The sequence below is a fragment of the Antennarius striatus genome, chromosome 7 (assembly GCF_040054535.1).
Source record: "Antennarius striatus isolate MH-2024 chromosome 7, ASM4005453v1, whole genome shotgun sequence".
Lineage (NCBI taxonomy): Eukaryota > Metazoa > Chordata > Actinopteri > Lophiiformes > Antennariidae > Antennarius > Antennarius striatus.
In genome coordinates, this window is record NC_090782.1 from 3,717,225 (window position 1) to 3,741,612 (window position 24,388).

The window sequence follows — 24,388 nt, forward strand, 5'->3', positions numbered from 1 at the left end:
AGAAGAGCAACACCCTACCCTACAAACTGGAGACCCCAATGATGACCACGTCCGCCTGTCAGTTATTCCAGAAGACAGAGCAGTGAGAGACACCATCTGCCATAATTATTTTAGTGTCTGTGGTGGTGACCATCACCACCTCAGCAGGCAATAAAAGTATACCCTACACATTTCATTTGGTCATCTTAATTTCCTACAAATACCAAGTTTTTTGTGTATTATTCCAATAGTTAACATGATCCAACCTGCAAAGCTGATCTGGCAGCAAGTACTTTGTGAGTCATTAAGTCCATGCTCTTAAGAGACTGCAAGCTGTTATAAAATCCAGTGGTGGTGCAGCAAAGTACTAGTGGTGTGTTTATGTGTTGTTTTTTATGATTCCATACTTTTTGAGTGATTTCCTAGTTTTTTCTCTCTACTGGATTTGGAAAAAAAAAACCCCAATTCATGATCACACTTTCTCCCCTTTTAGTGTTTCTGAAAGCCAGAAAGGTACCATTTGGTTTTGTGCCATGTTTGTGGTCTGCTTTTACACATTAAACTAAATGAATATCCTCCAAGACTGGTGATTCCATCATTTTTGCCAGGGGTTGCAAACCATATTTATCAAAATATTTTATTTTATATGTAATGAGTTTATATGTAATGAGTCTAGAATATTGTCTGTACTTTCTGCAATTACCTGCACTGGCAAAAACATTAAACTACTCCGTTGTGGAGAAAATATATAAATGAGAACCATATCCTTTTATTTTTTAGTATTTATTTAACTACAGTACATGTAAATGTTACTTAGTTTGTTCACAGAAGAAATTACACGAAAAATGATAAACGGCAAAAAAAAAGATTCAAAAGCAAATCCAAAATACCATCCTATTTTTGTTCTCAAGCACAAAAGTAAAAACTGTTAAACTCAATATAAACTGCATGTTTCCTCATTCAACTATTAAAATATGCAAACATGAATAGGATAATTAATCATTCATTTTTGAAGCTACTGCACCTTTTCAATATTTTACTCTGTAGGAAAAAGAATGGAATTTCAAAAATTGTGTTAACAATTATTTCATTTTTTGAGCACCTACCGAGAGAAAAAAACAAACATCTGTTGTCACAATCATAGTGCTCACTGTATTATTTCCAGAAAAGTACACCGCTTGCGCACAAAGACCGTTTTGGACAAAAAAACTCACAAACTAATAAAATGCTGGAAACATTGAGCAGATGGCATCAGTAGTTCATGATGAGTGCTGGCTAAAACTGGTAAACTAAAATCATCCAAAGACATTGGGAAAAAAAGCAAATTTTCTCTAAGTAGCTGATGACTTGTGTTGACGAAGCTCTCCTCAGTTGACTCCTTAGCTTTTCGAAGCAATTTCTTGGGTTAAAAATGTGTCATGACCAGTTTTGGAATAATTGAAGAGAGTGTGGTCCGTACTGATTTTGTAACTTTTAATCAGACATCTCAATTCAAGATAGTGTCACACTCATGCTCTCTCGGGTTCTGAAAACTTGGCATTGATTGGTGTTACATGTATCTTTTTCCAATTATTGAGTGCTGGAGAGGTACAATCAATTTCAAAAGAAATGCATTAATAATAAAATTTTTCAACTCTTAAACATTTGTTCCATGTTTCCCTGGACAACCTTAAATGTTCAGGCACAGTCTGTGAGTGTCATCAGCCATCACAGGGAGTGAAATATCCTGTGAGCTGTGCCATGTTACTTGGGCGAGCCTATATCATTCCACCTGCAGATCTGATGCCTTGAATTTGGTCTGACTCTTCCATGCTGTTTGTTTTTCAAATAAGTTTTGCTGTGTTTCAGTTTTCAAGTGTAGTGGTGTACTTTTGTTAACAAGACTAATGTATGTGAAATTCAGATCCTTGGTGGTATTAGGAAGAGGGATGTTGTGGAGACTGATGACATCATTCAGTTGAAGGGGCCTCCTGAGGTTCCCGATTAACTATATAAGAAAACAAAAGTTGGATAGTTGGAATTCGTCTGAAAATGCATCAAAACCTACACTACATAGCTATCTAAAAGTGCTTACACAACATACGCACCTTCCTCTCGGGCCTTCATACGGGCAACAAAGTTGTAGCTCTTGTTTCTGCGATAGTTCTCATAAGGATCATCAAGTGATACCCCCACACCTTTGTACTGGTCCCATTTATCTCTTACATCCCCTCCCTTGATGGGATCCTGGATCCCCTGCTCTTTGGCCCCCAAACCACCTGAACCACTCCAACCTAGAGAAGACAGGACAACATAAGCCAGAAAGCAAGCAAGCAGATGGTATGGAACATATAGGTCATATTTAGGTCATGTATAGGTCATTAAAACATGCATGGATAATATCTGTGAAGAGAAGATGGTTAGGCATTATCTAAATAGGAAACAGTGGGAGACCAGTGAGGGGGAACAGATGCTAACTGCACGACACTCTGCCTTCAGGCCTGGAGACATGGAGCTTTACAACTCGGCCAGATCAAACCTGAAGTAGGGCATCAAGTGGGCAAAGGAAGCTTGAGCCAGAAAGGTTGAGGGACACCTCAAGGAGGCGAATCTCTGACGTGCTTGACAGGGCATCCACAAGCTTCTTAATATGAACTGCTCCAGTGCTCCCACCACCAGCACCAGCTTGTGTTGGAGAGGGGTAGGTTTCCCCCACACTGCTGCCCCCCGACACCCTGGCCCTCACTGTGAGCACAGAGGTGGTGAGAAAGGTGCTCCGCGGTATGAACCCATCGAAGGCTGCCGGGCCTGATGGCGTCCATGGGTGGGTACTGAGGGGCTGTGCGGAAAAGCTAGCAGAAGTCTTTACATCTATCTTTAACCTGTCACTGGCCACCTGCACAGTCCCCAGCTGCCTGAAATCGGCCACCATCGTACCCGTCCCCAAAGAAGAAGTCGATCAGCAGCCTGAACGATTACAGACCTGTGGCTCTTACATCCACAGTAATGAAGTGCTTTGAGAGGATGGTCCAGAGGCACATAAAAACTCTGCTGCCTCCAAGTCTTGATCAGCATAAGTTTGTTTACAGAGCCAACAGGTTCACTGGTGATGCAATCAACACGGTGCCTCAACACAGTACGTGAACACCTAGAACACCCTGGCAGATATGCGCAGATGTTGTTCGTAGACTTCAGTTCTGCCTTCAACACACTTGTTCCGATCAGACTGTTGTTCAAACTGCGTGGTCTGGGTATCGACGAGCACACCTGTTCATGTATCTGAGTTTTCTCACAAACCACTGGCAGTCAGTCAGGCTGGGGGATTAGTATTCCGCTACCCTGGATGTGAGCACTGGGCCCCTCCCAGGGCTGTGTGCTCAGTCCAATGCTGTACACCCTGTACACCCATGACTGCGCCCTGACTAACAGGCAACTTCCTTGAGAAATTTGCTGATGACACTGGTGTCATAATAATAACGAGTCAGCCTACAGGTTGGAGGTTCTGAACCTCATCACCGGGTGCTCCCTGAACAACCTGGTTCACTACTACTGAGCCCTCTGCCGTACAATCTCAAGGGTTCATTGTAAATATATTCTCATAACTGCTTATTTTCGTACCTGTGTTTTGTTTTTGTTTCGTTTTTGTTTCGTTTTGTATTTATGGTTACTTTATACTTGAATATTTTGCAGAGTTATCGAAGAATTTTATTGTACACTTGTGTATAATGACATTAAAGGCATTCTATTCTATTCTTCTAAATTGCTTTACCCTGAAGCTAGCCAAACACGACCTGTACATTACATTACAAAAAGATGTAAACTAGTTTTCCTAGAAAATTTAAGAGAACACAAAAAGAGCATACCCATCTTCATCAGCAGCTGATGGCCCTTGTTCTCTTCCCCTAGCCTGATATCTGGTTTGGAGGGAGCAGCAGCTGACACTGACGCAGAGCTAAAGAGAGCAAGAGCTGGAGTAAAACAAGAATGGAGACTTTTTTGAAGGCATCACATCAAACAGCTGTGACTTACAGGGGGGAGGGACTCCGGGATTTGGTTCCACGCCATGCCTTCGTTGGTGAATGTGAACGCGACCTAGATCTGGAGTGAGAGCGACTTCGAGATGACCTGGATCTACTTCTGGACCTGAACAGATGCAGGTTAAGACATATTAGGTAATGTTTTTTGTGTGTCTGATGTAGAGATTGTTGTAAAACTCCATATTTATACTTTAAGGGTCATATTATGAAGAAAAAGAAACATCTTTTCTGGTCTACAAATAAGTAGTCCTCCCTAACTAACTCACTCACTCACTCACTCAATCAACACACACACACGCACGTCTTCAACCAACCTCAAGCAAGTCCAGCTGATTCTTTTTTTCTCTTTTTAATATACTGTATGTTGGCTAACAGACCTGGATCGCGAATAGGAGCGGGAGCGGCTGCGGGAGCGAGATGAGCGGGACCGTGACCGAGAAGACTTTGAGGATCGAGAGCTAGAGCGAGATGAAGACCTCCCTCTGCTGCGAGAGTGACTCCTGGATGAACTGCCTCCACGGCCACTGGAAGGGGGGAGCCATACAAGACAAATTCAGCTAAAATATTCAAGACGCTGCTCAACCGTCTCCGGCCTTTAACATTGAATGAATGCTTTATTTCGAACATGTGTGCAGAATAACAACAATAATCAAGACAATAATAATAATACACAAAACATACCCGAAAAGGAGTAGGATGAAGCATAAGCTTATTTAATCCTACCCCTTCTTCACTTCTCCATTAACATGAATTCTCTACTTATAGTAATAGAGTGCATACTACAAAACAATAATAAACAAATGAAGTACTAAACATATGACAATGTAACATGGAAACTGGAATTAACATCAATTTGAATATAAACATACTGACTACAATCTGACTCAATTTGAATGACAATGGAATTTTTAATGGAGCAACGTGTGTGACTTGAACAATAGACAGATCCAAATGAACCCAGACATCACCTGTTGCGTTTCTCTTGTCCCTTTTTCCGTCTGGCTCTCATCTTGGCCCTGAAGAACTCATACAGGCCATTCTGCTCCCAGCCTTCACTGGTGAAGGAACAACCCACAACCAGTCATGTTATTATAACACACTATCAGAAACTAGCAATGCTGCCTCTTCAAAACTACTGGACAGAAAGACATGATGTCATGGTGCTCCTTTGCGTTGGCCACTGCCCACTTTTCAAGAAGGAAAAGTGGGCAATAAATGAGTGTTGTAGTGTTGAGTAGAGACAGTTTGATTCAGTCAAGAAGAGATGTATGATATCAGAATGATGAATAATTACACTCATTGACTGTTCATCATTGGTGAAATTAGAGCCTTCAAGTGAAGAATGTACTTTCCAAAAGAAGGTAGAAGTATGAATTTTTAAAATTGATGTGTGAAAGGAAACAAGATGAAGCAGGCTGATGATTGTAGGTTACAATACATTTTACACAGGACTGTGAGTGCAAAATGACTGGAATAGGTCCTCATCCATTGGTTAAGCATAAACCGGTTTAAAAACAGATTCAAAACACATTTGTCATCTTTTAAGTATCTGAAATAACATTCAGGATTGTCTGTGTAGGTTCTCATTTGTCCAGGTCATGGTTAGAACTCAAGAAGCCTCTTGGATGAGAGGTGAACCGTCTTCAAGAAACTTTCTTAAAGTTTAATGTAAACAGCTTTGGATAACAACCAGGGTTTATTATTTGGTTGTTACAATGTGACGCCTGTCATTAACTAATTAGTAAAACAAACAAACAACAAATAAACGAATAAACTGAAAACTATGATTTTATCCAGTTAAGCCTGTTGTATCTTGGTGAAAATGTGTGTACCTGTTCCTGGGCCGATCATGAGATGGAGGGCTGTAAAAAGCTTCCACAGCAGCTAACAGTCGATCACTTGGAGGCATGGGAGGAGGCAGACGGATGTCTTTGGGGTCCAGAGGTTTATAATCACAGTCCTCAAGCTGAGCCAAAGATGACACAAAAATTGTTGTGAAACAATGGGAAAAATTCTCTGAGCAAAACATACCTACAAATATGAAAACAAGTAAAACTGAAGAAAACAGTGATGACATGCATATCAACAAACCATGAGTGAAATTATTTCCAGCAGTTTTTACAGAGTGTATGCATAGACCACACACCCTTAAAAAGGTCATTCTCTGAACATTTACTTCTTATGAGTGTCAATACTCTGACGGTATTGACTCTGGCTATACCATCAGAGTCGAGACACATCTCTGTAACTTCCATCAGTAGATAATCCTTTCTATGTTGTCAGAAGTGTGTTAATAATAATGTAAGCATGAGAATGTATTTTGCCAAAACAAGCGCTAAGTTTATCAAGTTTCTAGGTGCAAAATATGCAATCAAAATAATTGACCTCCTTCCCCAGACTGTCATCTGCACTGTCTGTTCACTGAGCTCCAACAAGTCCTGCTTTCGTACAATTGTGAAACTTTGTTCACCTATGGCACTCATTATGTAAGAATAACTGAATAACATGTTTCAGGGAACTGATATGATAGAACATACTGTACTGTATACTGTATGTTGGTTGTCATTCTATTTATTCTTCATTTGTATTTATTAATACCTCCAGCTCTGTCTCCTGTCTTTTCCTCAGTTACACTGTCTCCAGACCAAAACATCATCGCTGGTCTCACCACAGTTTTGTACACCTTTCCTTTCATTTTAGCTGAAACTATCACACATCACATCTGACACTTTCCTCCACCCGTTCCATCCTGCCTGTACACGCCTCTTCACCTCTTTTCCACACTCTCCATTGCTCTGGACTGTTGACCCTGAGTACTTAAAATCCTTGACCTTCTTGATCTCTTCTTCCTGTAACCTCACTCTTCCACTTGGGTCCCTCTCATTCACACACACTCTGTCTTACTGTAGCTAAGCTTCATTCCTCTCTTTTCCAGGACAAACCTCCACCTCTCTACCTTCTCCTCCACCTGTTCCCTGCTCTCACTGCAGATCACAAGGTCATCTGCAAACATCATAGTCCATGGAGATTTGTGCCTAACCTCGTCTGTTAGCTGAATTATGTCAGCTGAACTGAATTATTCAGTTCTCTGCATAATTCTCAAGATTTTTACTTAATGAGGTACAGGTGAGCCAAAATGAAAGCAGACAAAAGCAAATAGTCTTATTTTGAAAAATAAGATCTGCTATGTGAGTCAATATGCAGTGCAAAGTATTTGCTAACAAACAAACAGAAGCTGACAAGTCTCACAAAGATGAATTATGTGTCATAGTAAAATATGTGACTTACTTTGACCAGTGGAGCCATGAGGCCAGCTGGCAGATCAAAGTATGGTACATTGGGTACAAGACTAGGATCATCTTGGACAGGATGCTGCCGATGACGAATATGGGGTGAGTGGCCATTGAAGCCGTGTGGGGGTGGGCCAAAATCTGGGTGCTGGCCTCCACCCCAAGGCGGGTGATCAGTCCCGATACCTGGGGGGGGAAGTCTCTGATTCGGATGGTGATGTGGAGGAGGACCCGGCAACTCTGGTAATCAAAGGTGGATATTTTAAAAAACACAACAAAATTCCTTAATTACAGCTACAGCTGAAAACACAGGAAGCTTGATAGAGACTTTTAAATAACTTCACACCTCCAGGAAAATCTCCCTGAGGATAGTCAAAGCGATGTGGGGGGTATGGTGGCCTGTCATAGTGATGTCTGGGAGGAAAGTCATCCTGCATAAAGCGTGGTGGAAAGCGTCCGAAATTGTGTGGTGGCGGAGGGGGTTGGTTGAATGGCGGTGGCTGCTGGTGGGGGGGGAATGGCCCTCTAAAATGGGGAGGTCTCTGCAATAAAATGCATGTTACAGTTCAATGAATGTGAATTAACACAAAAAAATTGCTACAACAAAAATATTTAGACCTGGACATAATTTAATTTCTGGTGTGTAATACAGGACAAACACAGCAAATCATGCCCCACATGCCTGCATACGTGGAGGAAATGGAGGTTCCCTCTGGCCCCATGGGGGCTGGTCAGGCTGGTTCCCCCATGGCGGTTGCTGGTCATATGAGTTCCAAGATGGAGGACCTGGGTCTGAGCCGCCTGGACCACTCCAGGGGCCTCCTTCTCTTGGTGGACCTCCACTCCAGCTCCCTGGGTCCCTCTGATCATTCCACATCCCTTCATGGCTATTCCAGGGTGGGCAAGGAGGTGGTGGCTGGTTTGGGTCATAAGGAGGCTGGGAAGGGTCATATGTGAGAAAAGTTCACATTAGACACAGCACAACGCCAGAGAGGCCACTGGCTGGACAAGACCTTTCAATGGAAGATATACTTGTCTACTGAACACAGAGGAGGCTGAATATAGGCACTGACTAACACAAGACCAAATTTTTACATCCTGCTTTAAAGCGGTGATGTATTGTAATTGTCAGATGAACACACGAACATGTTCATCTGTTCGTTCATTTGTCCACCAAATATCTTCGCAACCATTGCAGATAGAAAATGAAACAAAAAACACATAACCCGGGCGGCAAAGGGGAATAAAATAAGATGATGACATTGAAAAAAGTAGATCATGGTCAAATTTCAACTTTTGTATACTAAGGAACCATATAGGATAGAAAGACGAGGGAGAAGGCCAGTGTGAGTAAGACCCTAGATCAAAGCTAGTGCTTTGATCTACCTATGCACTAGCTTTGATATATGGTCTTACACTGGCCTTCTCCATATGCACTAGTCAGGTACTACTGTACTTTCAGGGTACCCTGACCTACCCTGAAAGGTCAAAGATCAAAGCTAGTGCTCTGACCTACTTTCATAGATCTACGGTCTTACTCACACTGGCCTTCTCCCTCGTCTTTATATCTTATCCAGTTCCTGAATGTTAGCACTGTTGCCTCACAGCAAGGGTTCAAACCATGGCTTTGAACCTGTTCATGGAACAAAAACGAAAACCAGAAACTTTTTGTATTTTGTCAGGAATGAAAACAAAACCAAAAACTTTATATTTTTTAAAGTTCTCGAACAGAATTGGTTATTCAAAACAATAGCAACCGGTAATAAGGGTTTTTTCTTTTCATTCTTGCTCAACATTAGAGCTTGTGACCTGGCCCCGGGTCATGAGGGCAACAGTCTCAGGAGGGATGCCCATACTTCCCTCTCCCCAGACACCTCCTCCAGGGGTATCCCAAAAAAAATATCTGACCTCATGTTTCACTTCCTGTCATTGACTCAAATGTGGGGTGCTCTGAAACTTAGAATCTTTGAAACTTTAAAAGCTTTGAAACTTTGTTGCATCAAATGCTGCCACAACTCCTCCGTCTCCTTCTGATTCTCCATCCTCTGTTTTGTAACTGCATCAGTGCTGTTGTCCCTTTTTACTGTAGGGACATATCTACAGTATGTCACCTAATTGCCTTAACTGTCACTTAATTACCTTAATTGCCTTAATTTAAAAGTGCGAAAGCTACATACCTATTTATATTTACAAGGAACAATATTAACTGGTTCAGGAACTATATTTTTTTGTTTTAACCGGTTCAGGAACATCAATTGTTGGGTGGAACATAAAACTAGAAATGTTTTAACACTGTTTCTGTTCGTAACAAACTGATTGTTAAAAAATTCTGATTCAAAACCCTGGTTCATAACCCAGCATTTCCAACATGGCCTTTCTGCGAAGAGTTTGCATGTTCTCTCCGTGTCTGAATGGATTTTGTCAGGGTTCTCTGGTTTACCCCCATCATCAGGAAAAACGTAATTCTAAGGAATATTAGGTCATGTTGGCCCATAGTGGCAGCGCACTCAGGGAGCAGCAGCTCAGGACCAACTTGTAATTTACCATCTGTATAATGACAAATAAAGATCTTTAATCCTTAATCTTAATATTACATTCATATGAACACCAACCCACCCACTCATCCACTCACTCAACCTATCCCAGTTGACTTTGGTCAGGGGGTGGGGTACACCAATATAAGTCCACAGTTATTCACAGGACCACACAGAAAGACAAAGAACCATTCTCCTTAATAATCCTGCCTACAGTCAATTTAGAGTTAACTGTTGACCTCTACTGCATGTTTTTGTTGGAGAACTCAGAGGGAACCCCGGCAGACACTGGGATAACATGCAAACACACAGGACGTCCTATGTTCTCAAGTGGATCTGAACCATCTTGCTTTGAGGAAACAATGCCTCCCACTATTAAACTGAAACAAACCATTAATAAAAAATAGTAGAGGACAAGAGAAAACACCACCATCACCATCCACTCATCCATCTTCAAGCGCTTATCCAGGGACTGGTCGCGGGGGCAACAGTCTCAGGAGGGATGCCCATACTTCCCTCTCCCCAGACACCTCCTCCAGCTCCCCAGGGGTATCCTGAGGCGTTCCCAGGCCAGCTGAGAGACATAGTCCCTCCAGCGTGTCCTAGGTCTTCCCCGAGGTCTCCTCCCAGTAGGACATGCCCGGAACACCTCCCAAGGGAGGCGTCCAGGAGGCATCCAAAAACAGATGCCCGAGCCACCTCAACTGGCTCCGCTCCAGGCGGAGAAGCAGCGGCTCTACTGTGAGCTCCTCCCTGGCGACTAAGCTCCTCATCCTACCTCTAAGGGTAAGCCCAGCCACTCTACGAAGGAAATTAATTTCAGCTGCTTGTATCCGGGGTCTTCTCCTTTCAGTCATGACCCAAAGCTCATGACCACAGAGAGTAGGAACCTAGATTGACCGGTAAATCGAGAGCTTCGCCTTATGACTCAGATCCTTCTTCACCACGACAGACCTATACAGGACCGCATCACTGAGGAAGCTGCACCAATCCGACTGTCAATCTCACGTTCCATCCTTCCCTCACTCATAAACAAGACCCCAAGATACTTAAGCTCCGCCACTTGGGGCAAAGTCTCTCCAACGACCTAGAGAGGGCACACAACCCTTTTCTGGTCGAAAATCATGGCCTTGGATTTGGAGGTGCTGATCGTCATCCCACTCGCATCCCACTCAGCTGCAAACTGTTCTAATGCACGTTGAAAGTCCAGGTTTGATGAGGAACAACAGGACATCATCGTCTGCAAAAAGCAGAGATGAAATCTTTTGATCCCCAAACCAGACTCCCTCTGGATCCTGGCTGTACCTAGAAATTCTGTCCATAAAAAATATGAACAGAACCGGTTATATAGGGCAGCCCTGCCAAAGTCCAACATGCACCTGGAACAGGTCTGACTTACTGCCGAACCAAGCTCCGGCTTTGGTCATACAGGGAATGAACAGCCCTCAGCAAAGGGCCTTGAACCACATACTTCCGAAGCACTCCCCACAAGATACCACGAACGACATGATTAAATGCCTTCTCCAGATCCACAAAACACATGTAGAGTGGTTGGGCAAACTCCCATGAACCCTCAAGCACTTGGTTGAGATTATAGAACTGGTCCAATGTTCCGTAACCGGGACGAAAACTGCATTGCTCCTCTTGAATCTGCGGTTTGACTATAGATCTGATCCTCCTCTCCAGTGCCCTGGAATAGACTTTCCCCGGGAGGCTGAAGAGTGTGATCCCCCGATAGTTGGAACACATCCTCCGGTACCCCTTTTTGAAAAGAGGGACCACCGCCCCGGTCTGCCAATCCAGAGGTACTATCCCCGACTGCCATGCCATGTTACAGAGACATGTCCACCATGACGGTCCCTGCACATCCAGAGACTTGAGGTATTTATGGCGAATCTTATCCACCCCGGGTGCTTTGCCACCAAGGACTTTGGCAACCACCTCGGTGACTTTAGCTTGGATAATGGACAAGTCCACCTCTGAGACCTCAGGTTCTGCTTCCTCCGTGTGAGACATGGTAGCGGGATTGAGGAGATCCTCGAAGTATTCTTTCTACCACCCGACAATATCCTCAGTCTAGGTCAGCAGCTCTCCGCCTCTACTGTAAACTGTTGGATGTGCACCGCTTTCCCCTCCTGAAGCGCCGAATGTTTTGCCAGAACTTTTTGCGGCTGACCGATAGTCCTCCCACACCCGGTGTTTGCCTTCGCAACTACTTGAGGTGTAGTACGCCTAGCCTGCCTGTACCTGCCAGCTGCCTCCGGAGTCATACAATTTAACAAGATTTGATAGGACTTCTTCTTCAGCTTGACAGCATTCCTTACTTCCGGTGTCCACAACCGGGTTCGGGGGTTACCACTGCGACAGGCACCAGAGATCTTGCGACCGCAGCTCTGAGCAGTCACTTCGATAATGAAGGTGGAGAACATGGTCCACTCTGAGTCCATGTCCCCAGCATCCTGCCGAATCTGTGAGAAGCTCTCCCGGAGGTGGGAGTACCCAAGACCTCACTGACAGAGGGTTCTGCCAGATGTTCCCAACAGCCTCTTAAAACAGGTTTGGGTCTTCCAAGTCTGTCTGGCCTCCTGCTCTGCTAGTGGATCCAGCTTAGCACCAGGTGGTGATCAGTTGACAACTCTGCCCCTCTTTTCACTTGAGTGTCCAACACACACAGTCAGAGGTCTGATGATACGACAACAAAGTCTATCATTGACCTCCAGCCTAGGGTTTCCTGTGCCATGTGCACTTATGGACATCCTTGTGGTTGAACAAGGTGTTTTTATGGACAAACTGTGACTAGCACAGAAGTCCAATAACAGAACAGCAATCGTGGTCAGATCGGGCAGGCCGTTCATCCCAATCAGCCCTTTCCAGGTCTCACTATCATTGCCCACGTGAGCGTTGAAATCCCTACGGAGAACAATGGAGTCCCCAGTCGGAGCACTATTCAGTACCCCTTCCAGGGACTCCAAGAAGGCCAGGTATTCCGTACTGCTGTTTGGACCGTAGGCCAAAACAACAGTGAGACACCTGTCCCCAACCCGAAGACACAAGGACGCGACCTTCATTCACCAGGGTGAACTCCAACATATGACGGCTGAGTTGTGGGGCTATAAGTAGACCCCCACCCCTCACCTTGGGTAACACCAGAAAAGTGGAGAGTCCAGTCCCTCTCAAGGGTTTGGGTTCCAGACCCCATGCTGTGGGTGGAGGTGAGCCCGACTATATCCAGTCGGTACCTCTCAACCTCCCTCACGAGCTCTGGCTCCTTTCCCCCCAGTGAGATGACATTCCATTTTCCTAGAGCTTGATTCTTTGTCTGGGGATTGGGTCATCATCACTTGTTTGTTATATCATCACAGTCAGAGGCAATGCCTGTTCTGAGGCTGAGTATAATGTGATTTTATGTAGATGACCTCCCCCCAACCCCCGCTTTGAGACTCACTTTAAATCAGAGGAAAATTCATATACATAAATTAATGTGCATTGATGTTTTAAAAGTCAACTTCTCAAAAGTTGTTGATGTGTCAAAGACATATTGTTGACGGATGGCTCAATCCTTCAATTAATTAATAATTGGAGGGTTGATTAATTGGCTCATCAACCCTGATGATGAGCCATTATCTCTTCTGAATCAATCAAATGTGCTTTGTGGCAATATACAAAAAACGTATGACCAAACAAGCAGAGTCCCACAAATTCTTTACCGGCTGGTTAGGGTTCCAGGAAGCCATGTGCTGGGGGTCAAACCAAGCAGGTTTGTTGGAGGGGATGTCTGTGGGGCCACTGGAGTTGCTGGGGTCCTGTGGTCTTGATGAAGCTGCATCAGGTGCAGGAATTGGTTGCTTGGCATCGCCTGCATAGAAAGGCGATGTTAAAGCATTTAACGTCAGTGCAGAGCAGGTCACAGTCACATACATAAATGTCTTACATTGAAATGTAAGACATGCTGAAAACATTGGTGACAATCAAAATATGTTGGAACTATTGTTTTCTTAAATGGTGAGTTTAAAATTTGACATAAAAGCGCTTTTTATTAACTTAATTTTATTAAGTCTGACAATGATGTCTATAGAGGTCAATTATGTTTTTGACAGTGAAGGCTAGGGGACAGTCTGGCGGAGCTTGTCAGTCAAAATCAGGCTTCTAATCATGAATATAGCATCTTGGCGACTGATCCAGTTACAGAAGAGAGGATGGTGAATCACAGGAGAATGGAGAAGCTGTAGCAGCTTACAATGCTACAAAATTTGCACATGTCAGAGCCTTCCCACGAGAAAACAGTGTTACTCTAAGCAAAGTATCTTGCTTTCGGTCAAGAACAGAAAGAAAACACAGATAAATGTCCAGAGCATCGGAAAAAGTCCACCAAAGGAGACTACAGGTCCTTCTCAAAAAATTAGCATATTGTGATAAAGTTCATTATTTTCTGTAATGTACTGATAAACATTAGACTTCCATATATTTTAGATTCATTACACACAACTGAAGTAGTTCAAGCCTTTTATTGTTTTAATATTGATGATTTAGGCAAAATGTTAAGAAAAACCAAAAATCCAGATCTCAAAAAATTAGCGTATTTCATCCGATCAATTAAAAAAAAGTGTTTTTAATACAAAAAAAGTCAACCTTCAAATAATTATGTTCAGTTATGCACTCAATACTTGGTTGGGAATCCTTTTGCAGAAATTACTGCTTCAATGCAGCGTGGCATGGAGGCAATCAGCCTGTGGCACTGCTGAGGTGTTATGGAGGTCCAGGATGCTTCGATAGCGGCCTTAAGCTCATCCAGTGTTGGGTCTGCTGTCTCAACTTCCTCTTCACAATATCCCACAGATTCTCTATGGGGTTCAGGTCAGGAGAGTTGGCAGGCCAATTGAGCACAGTAATACAATGGTCATTAACCATTTACCAGTGGTTTTGGCACTGTGAGCAGGTGCCAGGTCGTGCTGAAAAATGAAATCTTCATCTCCATAAAGCTTTTCAGTAGATGGAAGCATTAAGTGCTCCAAAATCTCCTGATAGCTAGCTGCATTGACCCTGCCCTTGATAAAACACACTGGACCAACACCAGCAGCTGACATGGCCCCCCAGACCATGATTGACTGGGTATTTGACACTGGACTTCAGACATTTTGGCATTTTCTTCTCCCCAGTCTTCCTCCAGACTCTGGCATCTGGATTTCTGAATGACATGCAAAATTAGCTTTCATCCAAAAAAAGTACTGTGGACACTGAGCAACAGTCCAGTGCTGCTTCTCTGTAGCCCAGGTCAGGCGTGTCTGCCGCTGTTTCTGGTTCAAAAGTAGCTTGACCTGGAGAATGCGGCACCTGTAGCCCATTTCCTGCACACGCCTGTGCACGGTGGCTATGGATGTTTCTACTCCAGACTCAGTCTACTGCTTCCGCAGATCCCCCAAGGTCTGGAATCGGCCCTTCTCCACAATCTTTCTCAGGGTCTGGTCACCTCCTCTGGCTGTAAAACGTTTTCTGACACACTTTTTCCTTCCCACAGACTTCCCACTGAGGTGCCATGATATAGCACTCTAGGAACAGCTTATTCGCTCAGAAATTTCTTTCTGCGTCTTACCCTCTTGCTTGAGGTTCAATGATGGCCTTCTGACAGTAGTCAGGTCGGCAGTCTTACCCATGATTGTGGTTGGGAATAATGAATCAAGAATCTTTTGCAGGTGTTTAGAGTTAATTCGTCGATTCAGATGATTAGGTTAATAGCTCGTTTAGAGTACCTTTTCATGATATGTTAATTTTTTGAGATAGGAATTTTTGGTTTTTCTTTTTTGCCGAAATCATCAATATTTAAACAATAAAAGGCTTGAACTACTTCAGTTGTGTGTAGTGAATCTTATATGAGTCTAATGTTTATCAGTACATTACATAAAATAATGAACTTTATCACAATATGCTAATTTTTTGAGAAGGACCTGTAATTGCTACAAAGTACTGGCAGCCAATGAATTAATGAACTGTAACTTCACACTTTGGTAGTGTTGTCACAGAAACAATCTGGTTTCATGCACTGCATAGGGCTGTCTCAGATTTCATTAAGTCTTCTCACCAGCTTGTGGGGTCATAGTTAGAACCTTTTCTGGTTCAGCAGGGGGAGCTAACTGCGCTACAGGTGCAGGTTGCGGCTGCTTCAGACTGGTGACAAACTCTTCGTGCTGGTTCTTCAAAACTTGAATTTGCTGCTGGAAGGCCAGCTGAATTGGCTGCACCACGGCAGCATACTCTGTTATCAGAGATGCCTGAAAAAGGGCAAGAGGGTATAGAAAAAGAAGAATGAATTATTTAAGATCCTCCAACAATGATACATTTCACTAGGAGAAAAGCAGAAAAGTTATTGAACATGTTTTATGTCATTCCCGTTAGTTAAATAACTCCATGCCAAAGACACAGATACCACTGTGAAACCATACACCCATTAATAGGTCAATATGAGCAAAATAGAATTCACCATGGTTGACCAATATTGATCTCAAATGATGAAGTTGTTTTGAAATAATCTGAAACATCTTGGTAAATTTCCATGAATACAGGCCCAAGTCAGAAAACCTGCCTAAAACTATTTATTCCACAAACTTGGAACACATGCAGGACACATGCCTTACATAACTTCATGAAAAAATGTCACCTCTCCCTAATTAAGCACTGATTAAAGGTAAGTGATAAGGACGCCAAGCTGACACAACAAGTCTGACACAGCTTCTTATAGACCATTTTGACTGTAAGCACATGGACAAAACAAACAATTGAAATCACCAAATTAGCAAAGTTATGAAGAGGAGTACACAACAAAGCCTGTACACAACAATGTACTGTATGTACAGTATGTATGTATGCATGATGTAACACACATATACAGTATATGCATGTAACTGTACGAAGTGTGAGGAGTGTAAAGACAATTTCCCCGTAGGAGATTATGAAAGTGGACTTTCTTCTTCTTTCTTTAAATCATGAAAGATTTGTTTTTGAAATGAAAGTATTAATTTGATCTGTGCTTTGCTGTGATCAGACATCACCAAACACACACGCTGATAGGGTGACTGTGGCTTAAAAGGCAAGTTAGCTACGTTTTTTAAAAATTCTTTATTGATCCCAAAGCCACAGCTGCCGTTGGAAGATGGGTGGTTCCATCCTTGGCAGACATAGTATATGTGCCTTTGAGCAAGAAACGGACTCCAATGGATATTTCATTGGTGTAGGAATAACTGTATATTCCTAATATCAGACCTGATACAACTGGTAATCTCTGTATGAATGGATGAACACTGGTGTTCGGTGTAGTACAATATAATCAACAACATGGGTGAAAGTAAGCAGCGTCTGATAAAAAACATATTCTGAAAATAAACTTTAGTGCTATAGGTCAGTTCTCAGTTCTTTAGTAAGTTCTTAGGAAATTATTAAAAGTGGACATACACTCCAGCAAGTCTTATTTCACTCACTTGGTACTGGCCAAGGCCCAGTGCTGGATTCTGGAGTTGTTGAATGGTATCCTCATCAAAATACCCATTCTTCTCCCAAAGCTGCAACAACTGGGAAGAAAAAGGGGGATGGGATTCATAGAAAACAACTTTAGACTTGGGGGTATTGTTTATAACCGAAGAGAGTACGGTAATCTTTCAACATTTCTAAAACAAATCATACAACACGCTAAAAGGGACATTTTAAGTTTGTAGTTAGTGACTTCAAAAGACAGTTCAATTAATTCTGAAGAGCTAATTTCATGTTACGCATGAACGGACAAGATTAGTATTATATTTCTTTATTGGGGCATAGAACTGTCAAATTAAAATGCAGAGGGGGCACGGTGGCACTATTTATTTATTCATTTATTTATTTTTCTGTAAATGTGAATATAACAGACTTTACACCTCTTTCACACATTGAGTAAGAAGGTGTGTCCAAACTTTTAGCCCGTAAATGACATCATTCATCAGAATACTGGAAATGTGGCTAAAGCGAATTAAATCATTTCTACAACACAATTTAACTGCAGATCCCATGCATGGAAGTACATATCTCTGCCCTTCAGACACATTTCCAGAAATATTTCCTGATGCAGGATCCCAGAGAACATGACTGGATCCGTGACGCCTTCAGTGCAACACCACACGCCAACTTCAGCACATCAGAGAAAGAACAGGTCATTGATGTCACCACTGATTCAACATTGAGACTGCAGTTTCAGTCAAAGACAATGACTGCATTTTGGATTGGAGGCTACCCACTGCTAGGTTAGAGAGCCCTGGCCATACTTCTTCCTTCTTCCACATCCTATCTATGCAAGATAGAATTTTCTGCTGTGGCCTCAATCAAAACAAAATACAGATCAAACCTGGACAATGAAAATGAAAAAGTGGCAATCTCAAAATTGCAACCCAGCTTTGATCAGACCTGCAGCACGCAGCAGGCCCACACCAAACCACTGAAAAATTGTAAAGGATTCAAGGTGCAATTTCTGCACATTTTTCTCTCTCAAGGAGTTCCTTTTATAAAGCTCATTTTTGAATAGAGACTTTACCTTTAAAATGGATAGCAACTTTGAATATTAAAAAAGAAAGTTACACTCAACACATTTTCAGTGACGTCTGTAGACGTCAATGACGTTTTTCAACAAGGAAGGCTAAGAGACAGTCTAGCGGAGCTTGTCAATGAAAGTTGGGCTTCTTATCACGAAATTTAGTGTAATGACGGCTGATCAAGTTAAACAGAGGATGGAAAATCAGAGGGAGATGGAGAAGTTATGGCAGCTTACAATGCTACAAAGTTTGCGCATGTCAGAGCTCACCCTTGAGCGAACCGATGAAGCATCTTGCAATCGGTCAAGAACAGAAACAAAACACCGATAAATGTCCGGAGCATCGAAGAAAGAAGAAAATCATTGGCTGCAAAATAATTACCCAGTAAAAGTGGTTTGTTATTTTGTTTATTTCTAATTTCTCAAGTTGAAGTTTATTGCTGTTTATTTTTTCAGAAAAGGTTGAGGTTTATATTAAATACAGTTTGTGAAATAAATTGCGTACGTATGTTCTCCTTTTTTTCAAATGTTCATGTATACCAAGGGGGGGGGGGCACAGAGAAAGTTTGGGAACCACAGACTTAATGGTTGATTGATAATGTGATAATATTCAGTTACAGTAATAGCAGCCCCTGCTGGCAACAGGAAGAAAGACTTGAATTACAAATATGCAGTATATATAAAAATATTGAAGGGGTGGTCTTCACCTCATACACTCGAAGAAGATAGTAACAGGTGTTACATAGTGAACATACATTATAACAGTGTTTGGTTAAGTTACTGATAAGAACTAAATGCTCCTTGAAACCTCAATGATGCTAAAAATGGACACCACATCCTTCTTTCTGGTAGTTTCAATCTGGTCTGAATCCAGCATTTAGCTATTTTGAAAATGAATGCTTACCCTTGTGATCTTCTGTTGCTTCTCTTCCTCGACTGCCAGAAAGCTGGTGCAATAGATGGGAACCACAACCTTCTGTAGCGCTGCCAACAAATCCTTTTGCTGTTTGCGCTGGCTGAGAAATTAAAAATTCACACCATATTACAAACATACAGAATAATGCCTAATGGTTTTCTTCTCACCAAATCTTGCCACATAAAGTGCTTATCCAAATGAGCTCTTCCATGGTCTGTTAAACGATAACACCAAGGCAGAAACGAAATAATCTGACTTTTCTGACCTTTTCCATTCAACTAATTCAGATACCCAATACTGAGACCACTTTCAGATCTGCATCATGCTTATATAGAGCTTTGCATACATCCTTTTCTAATACTGCTGAATAGTTTTGCAGTAGATACCTCATGATCTACATGCTCATATTTTTCATGTCAACTTTCAAAATACAAAAATACTGACAGCTCACAATAAACGAAATACACAGGAATGAACCATCAATAAAGATTAATTTTAAATCTCTAGCAGAATATTCACTACCCACACAATGTGATTCCTTTACTATACGTGATCCTTTCTTTTGCAATGTCTAAAAAAAAAAAAAAAGATGCCAATATATGTACAGTATATAGACTCAGTCAGATAAGAAAACAAAGATAGTATTTGTCAATTTTGTAAAGAGAGGTGGAAGTACTTTTAATTGTCACAGGTATGACGAAAAGGAGTTTGAGAAACCAAAGGCTCCGCCTCAACTGTATGAGACATGTAGCACAAGCACATCAAGTATAGCCACTTGATGAACAGCAACAGACAGTGGTTTTAGTAGTTTTAATGCTTGTGTGTTCTTGGACTCACAGTCTATGTTAATTAGGTTATGAATACAACCCATTGAAAACACCCTGGAAAGCTAATCTAAGCCATAAAATGTATGAGTATAATTCTCCAACTTCACCAGTGATGAAGAACGTCATTGGTTAAGTAGATAAGATGCAGGCGGAGCTCAAAATGTGCTCCATCAGCAGTGATGCGGTTGCGAAGATGTGATGTCATCAGTTCACAGTGTTGTGGAGTCTTGGCATTGTTGAACATCCAGTTCTTACCAGCCTGGGGGGATGACAAACACATTCACATTTCTGTGTACAGTAATCCCTCGTTACTCGCAGTTAATTCGTTCCAGGACCACCCGTGAAAAACGAAATTCTGCGATATAGTGCAAACTATTTATTTGATCATTTATGGTAATTTAAATGTGAACCCAACCTATACTGATACTAAAACACCTTACACCTGTATTACCCTTTCCCACACTCTCATAGACTGTTTAAAGCCCTTTTGTTTTTCACGGAATTATGCTGCGTTCCGTGAATCTCGGAATGCAGCATACTTCCGGATGCTGTCAGCCATAGCATGCACATACAGTATCACATGACTACCTACTAAAAATATGCGATGCATCTTGAAGCGCGAACAAGTGAGGGATTACTGCATCATTTATAATTAAACTGTGATTAATCTTCAGACTGTATGTACAATAAAAGAAAGACAACCTGTAAGAACAGAGTATAATTCAATAAATGTGAAATTTTCTCCATCCCTGAATCATCAATATGAAAATATTCACCGTCCTGAACTTAATATGTTATTATTCCAACAACAGCAGAACCTGAACCAAACTCTATAACTGCTCTGTGTGTGAGTGTGTGTGTGTGTGTGTGTGTGTGTGTGTGTGTGTGTGTGTGTGTGTGTGTGTGTGTGTGTGTGTGTGTGTGTGTGTGTGTGCGTGCGTGTCCGCCACCACCCTTTGTCTCTCAAGGCTGGAATTGAGTGATAACTTCACTTCTTGATTTCTGCTGCATTATTTTATATGCAGGGTTTAGGTCAATTGAACATACAGGAGGCATCCGGTCTCCAGGAGTAGCTCAGGTATTCTGTGCAGGAGCGCTGTTGTGTGCCTCAAAGCAAGCGAAGAAGTCATTCAGCAGAGGAGTGGGGATGTTTGGGTCCACAATATGGGCTGGTGCCTCACCACAAACAAATGTCTCTGCTGTCACTGAGGCAATGGGCAGCCCTTTCTGATGCCACAGGACAGTTTGCCCCCAGCTGTCGTCAGGCCAACTGATAAATTTGCCGCTATGTATACGTTGTGACGTCACTCACGGCACTGTTATAAATCGGAGTGTATTCGCTGTGGATTTTTCATTTTTTAATACAGTAATGTGTGAACGGTATCACGTGACTACCTACTAAAAATCCACAATGTAGTGAAGCCGTGCATCATGAAGTGCGAGCAAGCAAGGGACTACTGTTTATCTATTGATGAAGGAAGCGTTTGTTTTCCAGTTTCTAGGATTTGGTAGGGTTAGGGAGGACAACTATGTATATGCAGAGACCTGACAAAATGTGTCTTTCATAATAGGACCCCTTTAAAAGGTATATTTTGAATTTACTTATGTTGTTTCATGTTAAATTTTGTAAAGGTACACACTTTACAAATGTATGTACCTTTTACTTTTTCACATTCCTATGCATAAGTATCCATCACAAAAGTTCCACCAAAGCAGACTTACAGAGATGGCGTCTTTGGTACAGGTGTCTATGATGGGCTGAAGCAGGCTGTCCAATTCTGTGATGTCCAACTGAGTTTCCAGTAACAGTTTTTGTGTCTGCTGCTCCATCGCCAGAGCAATGGCTGCAGTCACCTGTTCCTACATAGAGGAAAAAAATATTACAAATACAATATATTGTTCAGCCAATCTCCTCACCATGTTTCCTTGAATATTGGGAGACTAAATCATGGTGTATTGGTCCAACATTGTTTTTAATTTAATTTTTGAATTGTGTTTTTAAATTTTATAGACTGATTTTAATCCCCACAGGGAAATTAGTGGCACACTCTAGTTAGTTGAAATCATGCATATATACTGTATGTGTGTACAGGCCCTGAACACACAAACACACATACAAGGGGCCTATACGCATGCAGAGGAGGCAGGGTGGCGGGCAGCTCCTTCGTGGTGCACCCAAATGAGCAACTTGTAAGGGGGCCAGCGCCTTGCTCCAGGGCACCTCGGCAGTGCTATGGAGGTGAGCTGAAACCCCCAACTGTCAGCTCACCTCCGGATGTTTTTTTTGGGCGACCCACTCCACCATGCGTTCCACTGAGCCACCACCACACATCATCAAAAAGCAGGGCTTTGAACCAGAATTTTTTGCCAATCGGAAACGGAATTATAAATATTCCAGTTTTGCGTTCCACCCATAAACTCACGCACTTAAAAGCCTTAAAATTCCTCAACATTAAGCGTCTTATGTGTACACTGAGTTCCAAAATCTGTAAAAATGTTTCTGTGTGACTTTAGTCAGCGATCCGCCAGATCATTGTCCACGACATAGGAAACATTACGTCACTACATACGCTGGGAGCAATGGACCAATTAGAGAACATGACGCGAGGCTATGTCCGGCACATCTCAGGTAGGTACAAGTATAGGGTATATGCTGGTACTGTACCGCAGGTATGCTGCATGACCGCATTGGTTGGGCTAAAGACCCCCGACAATGGCGTCAGCGAAGAGACATGCTTACGACGCAACATGTAAACTCCAGGCTATCAGTTCCGGTTGTTCTGTTTCACGTAAAGAGACCGGGTGGCTTTTTTCACGCCATCTCTCTTGATCTGTGACTCCATGCACGCTCACACCACCGCTTCTGTCAAAAACCACGTCAAGCGGCTGAATTCGGAGCTTGCCATCATTTTGGGAGGATTGACGAAAGATCTCCAACTGCTGGACATTGGTGTAAACAGAGCCTTTAAAGTTAAGTTGTGTGCGTCGTGTAGTGATGGTAAACACACGTTTACCAAGACTGGGAGGCAATGCCGAGCGAGTTACACCCCCATAATATGTGCGTGGATTGCGGATGCCTGGACTAACGTGTCTGCTTTGACTTTTGTCCGATATTTCGCAAAAGCCGGCATCATTACCGGACAGACACCCGGAAACGTGGTGGTAAGCGACAGTGAAATTGTTGAGCTATTCAATGCAGACAGAAGATGAGGACTTCGAAGGATTTAGCACAGATTTATCAAAAAATGAATAAATTAAAACATTTAAAAATTAATGGTGTATTTTTTCAAATTTAAATACGTAGTACAACACAGTTCAACCACAGTCACCTTTTTGCTTCCGTTGGCAACCATGCACCGAACAATAAGGTGCTTCGTGTGTTCGGTTAAAGTACAGAAATAAACTCAGTAACTTAGACTGCGCCTCTTTGTACAAGGAGCCAAATGGTGCGCAAAATACTGTAACTTAAGGACTTTTAAATTGGCAACTAAAGCAATTAGTTTACATACTATAGACTATAATTATAGATAGGTCCCTACCCTACAGTAAACTGCTTTAACCACTCCTTTATGCAAGTTATATCACTGCAGTTAAGGCTTATGCCTCCTACTTAGACACTACATGAAATAAGACAAGAATAACTTCCACCATGTCATTTATTGCTGAACAACAGACCTTCATTGTGCTTCTCCCATAGCTCAATATTGCTACAAAGCGCTGGCAGTACGGGGACACACTGCTCTGAAAATGACTGCAGCAAATGAGTCAATGTCTAAATCATACATTTTTAAGATTGACATACTGCAGTGTTTACCTGTTATGATTAAATTGTGACTGGGAGACCTCCCTTTTCTTAAGTGCTGCTGATAGCTGCTACTTCTCTCCGCTCTCATCCCACGTCCAGTGAATGACAGGAAGTGAAATATGAGGTCAAATATTTTTTTCAAGCACGAAAAAAAACAAAACGGTATTAACCGGTTTACAATTATTTTCTGTTCCGATTCTGTTCCGGAACATTAAAAAATAGAAAGTTTTCGTTTTCGTTCCTGCCGAAATACCAAAGGTTTCCGGTTTTCATTAAATGAACCGGTTCAAAGCCCTGTCAAAAAGGACATGGGGAGGCAGAGTGACCGGGAGCGACTTTCAAGGGTGCGCTCCAATTGAGCAGCTTGTAGGGGGGATGGCGACTTGCTCAAGGGCGCCTCGGCAGTGGCTGGGAGCTGAACTGACACCTCCCACCCTCATGGAAGCGGGACTCTAACCACCGATGGCTGAGCGATC

The 24,388-nt window shown here is 42.4% G+C and overlaps 1 protein-coding gene across 2 annotated transcripts in view; it reads right to left on the bottom strand.

The window, feature by feature from the left end:
• Positions 1–767: 767 nt before the first annotated feature.
• Positions 768–24,388, bottom strand: part of cherp (calcium homeostasis endoplasmic reticulum protein) — a 36,447-nt gene continuing 12,826 nt past the window's right edge. For both annotated transcript variants that reach the window (XM_068319708.1, XM_068319707.1), the window contains 16 exons: positions 21,830–21,967; positions 20,215–20,366; positions 19,269–19,380; positions 17,289–17,378; positions 15,896–16,085; positions 13,527–13,675; positions 7,968–8,222; positions 7,632–7,827; positions 7,284–7,525; positions 5,828–5,961; positions 4,964–5,050; positions 4,373–4,519; positions 3,988–4,101; positions 3,822–3,910; positions 2,067–2,252; positions 768–1,966 (listed from right to left, as the gene is read on the bottom strand). In XM_068319708.1, coding sequence (XP_068175809.1) covers positions 1,929–1,966; positions 2,067–2,252; positions 3,822–3,910; positions 3,988–4,101; positions 4,373–4,519; positions 4,964–5,050; positions 5,828–5,961; positions 7,284–7,525; positions 7,632–7,827; positions 7,968–8,222; positions 13,527–13,675; positions 15,896–16,085; positions 17,289–17,378; positions 19,269–19,380; positions 20,215–20,366; positions 21,830–21,967 — 2,319 coding nt within the window. In that variant the 3' untranslated portion in view covers positions 768–1,928. The remainder of the gene's footprint in view (positions 1,967–2,066; positions 2,253–3,821; positions 3,911–3,987; positions 4,102–4,372; positions 4,520–4,963; positions 5,051–5,827; positions 5,962–7,283; positions 7,526–7,631; positions 7,828–7,967; positions 8,223–13,526; positions 13,676–15,895; positions 16,086–17,288; positions 17,379–19,268; positions 19,381–20,214; positions 20,367–21,829; positions 21,968–24,388) is intronic.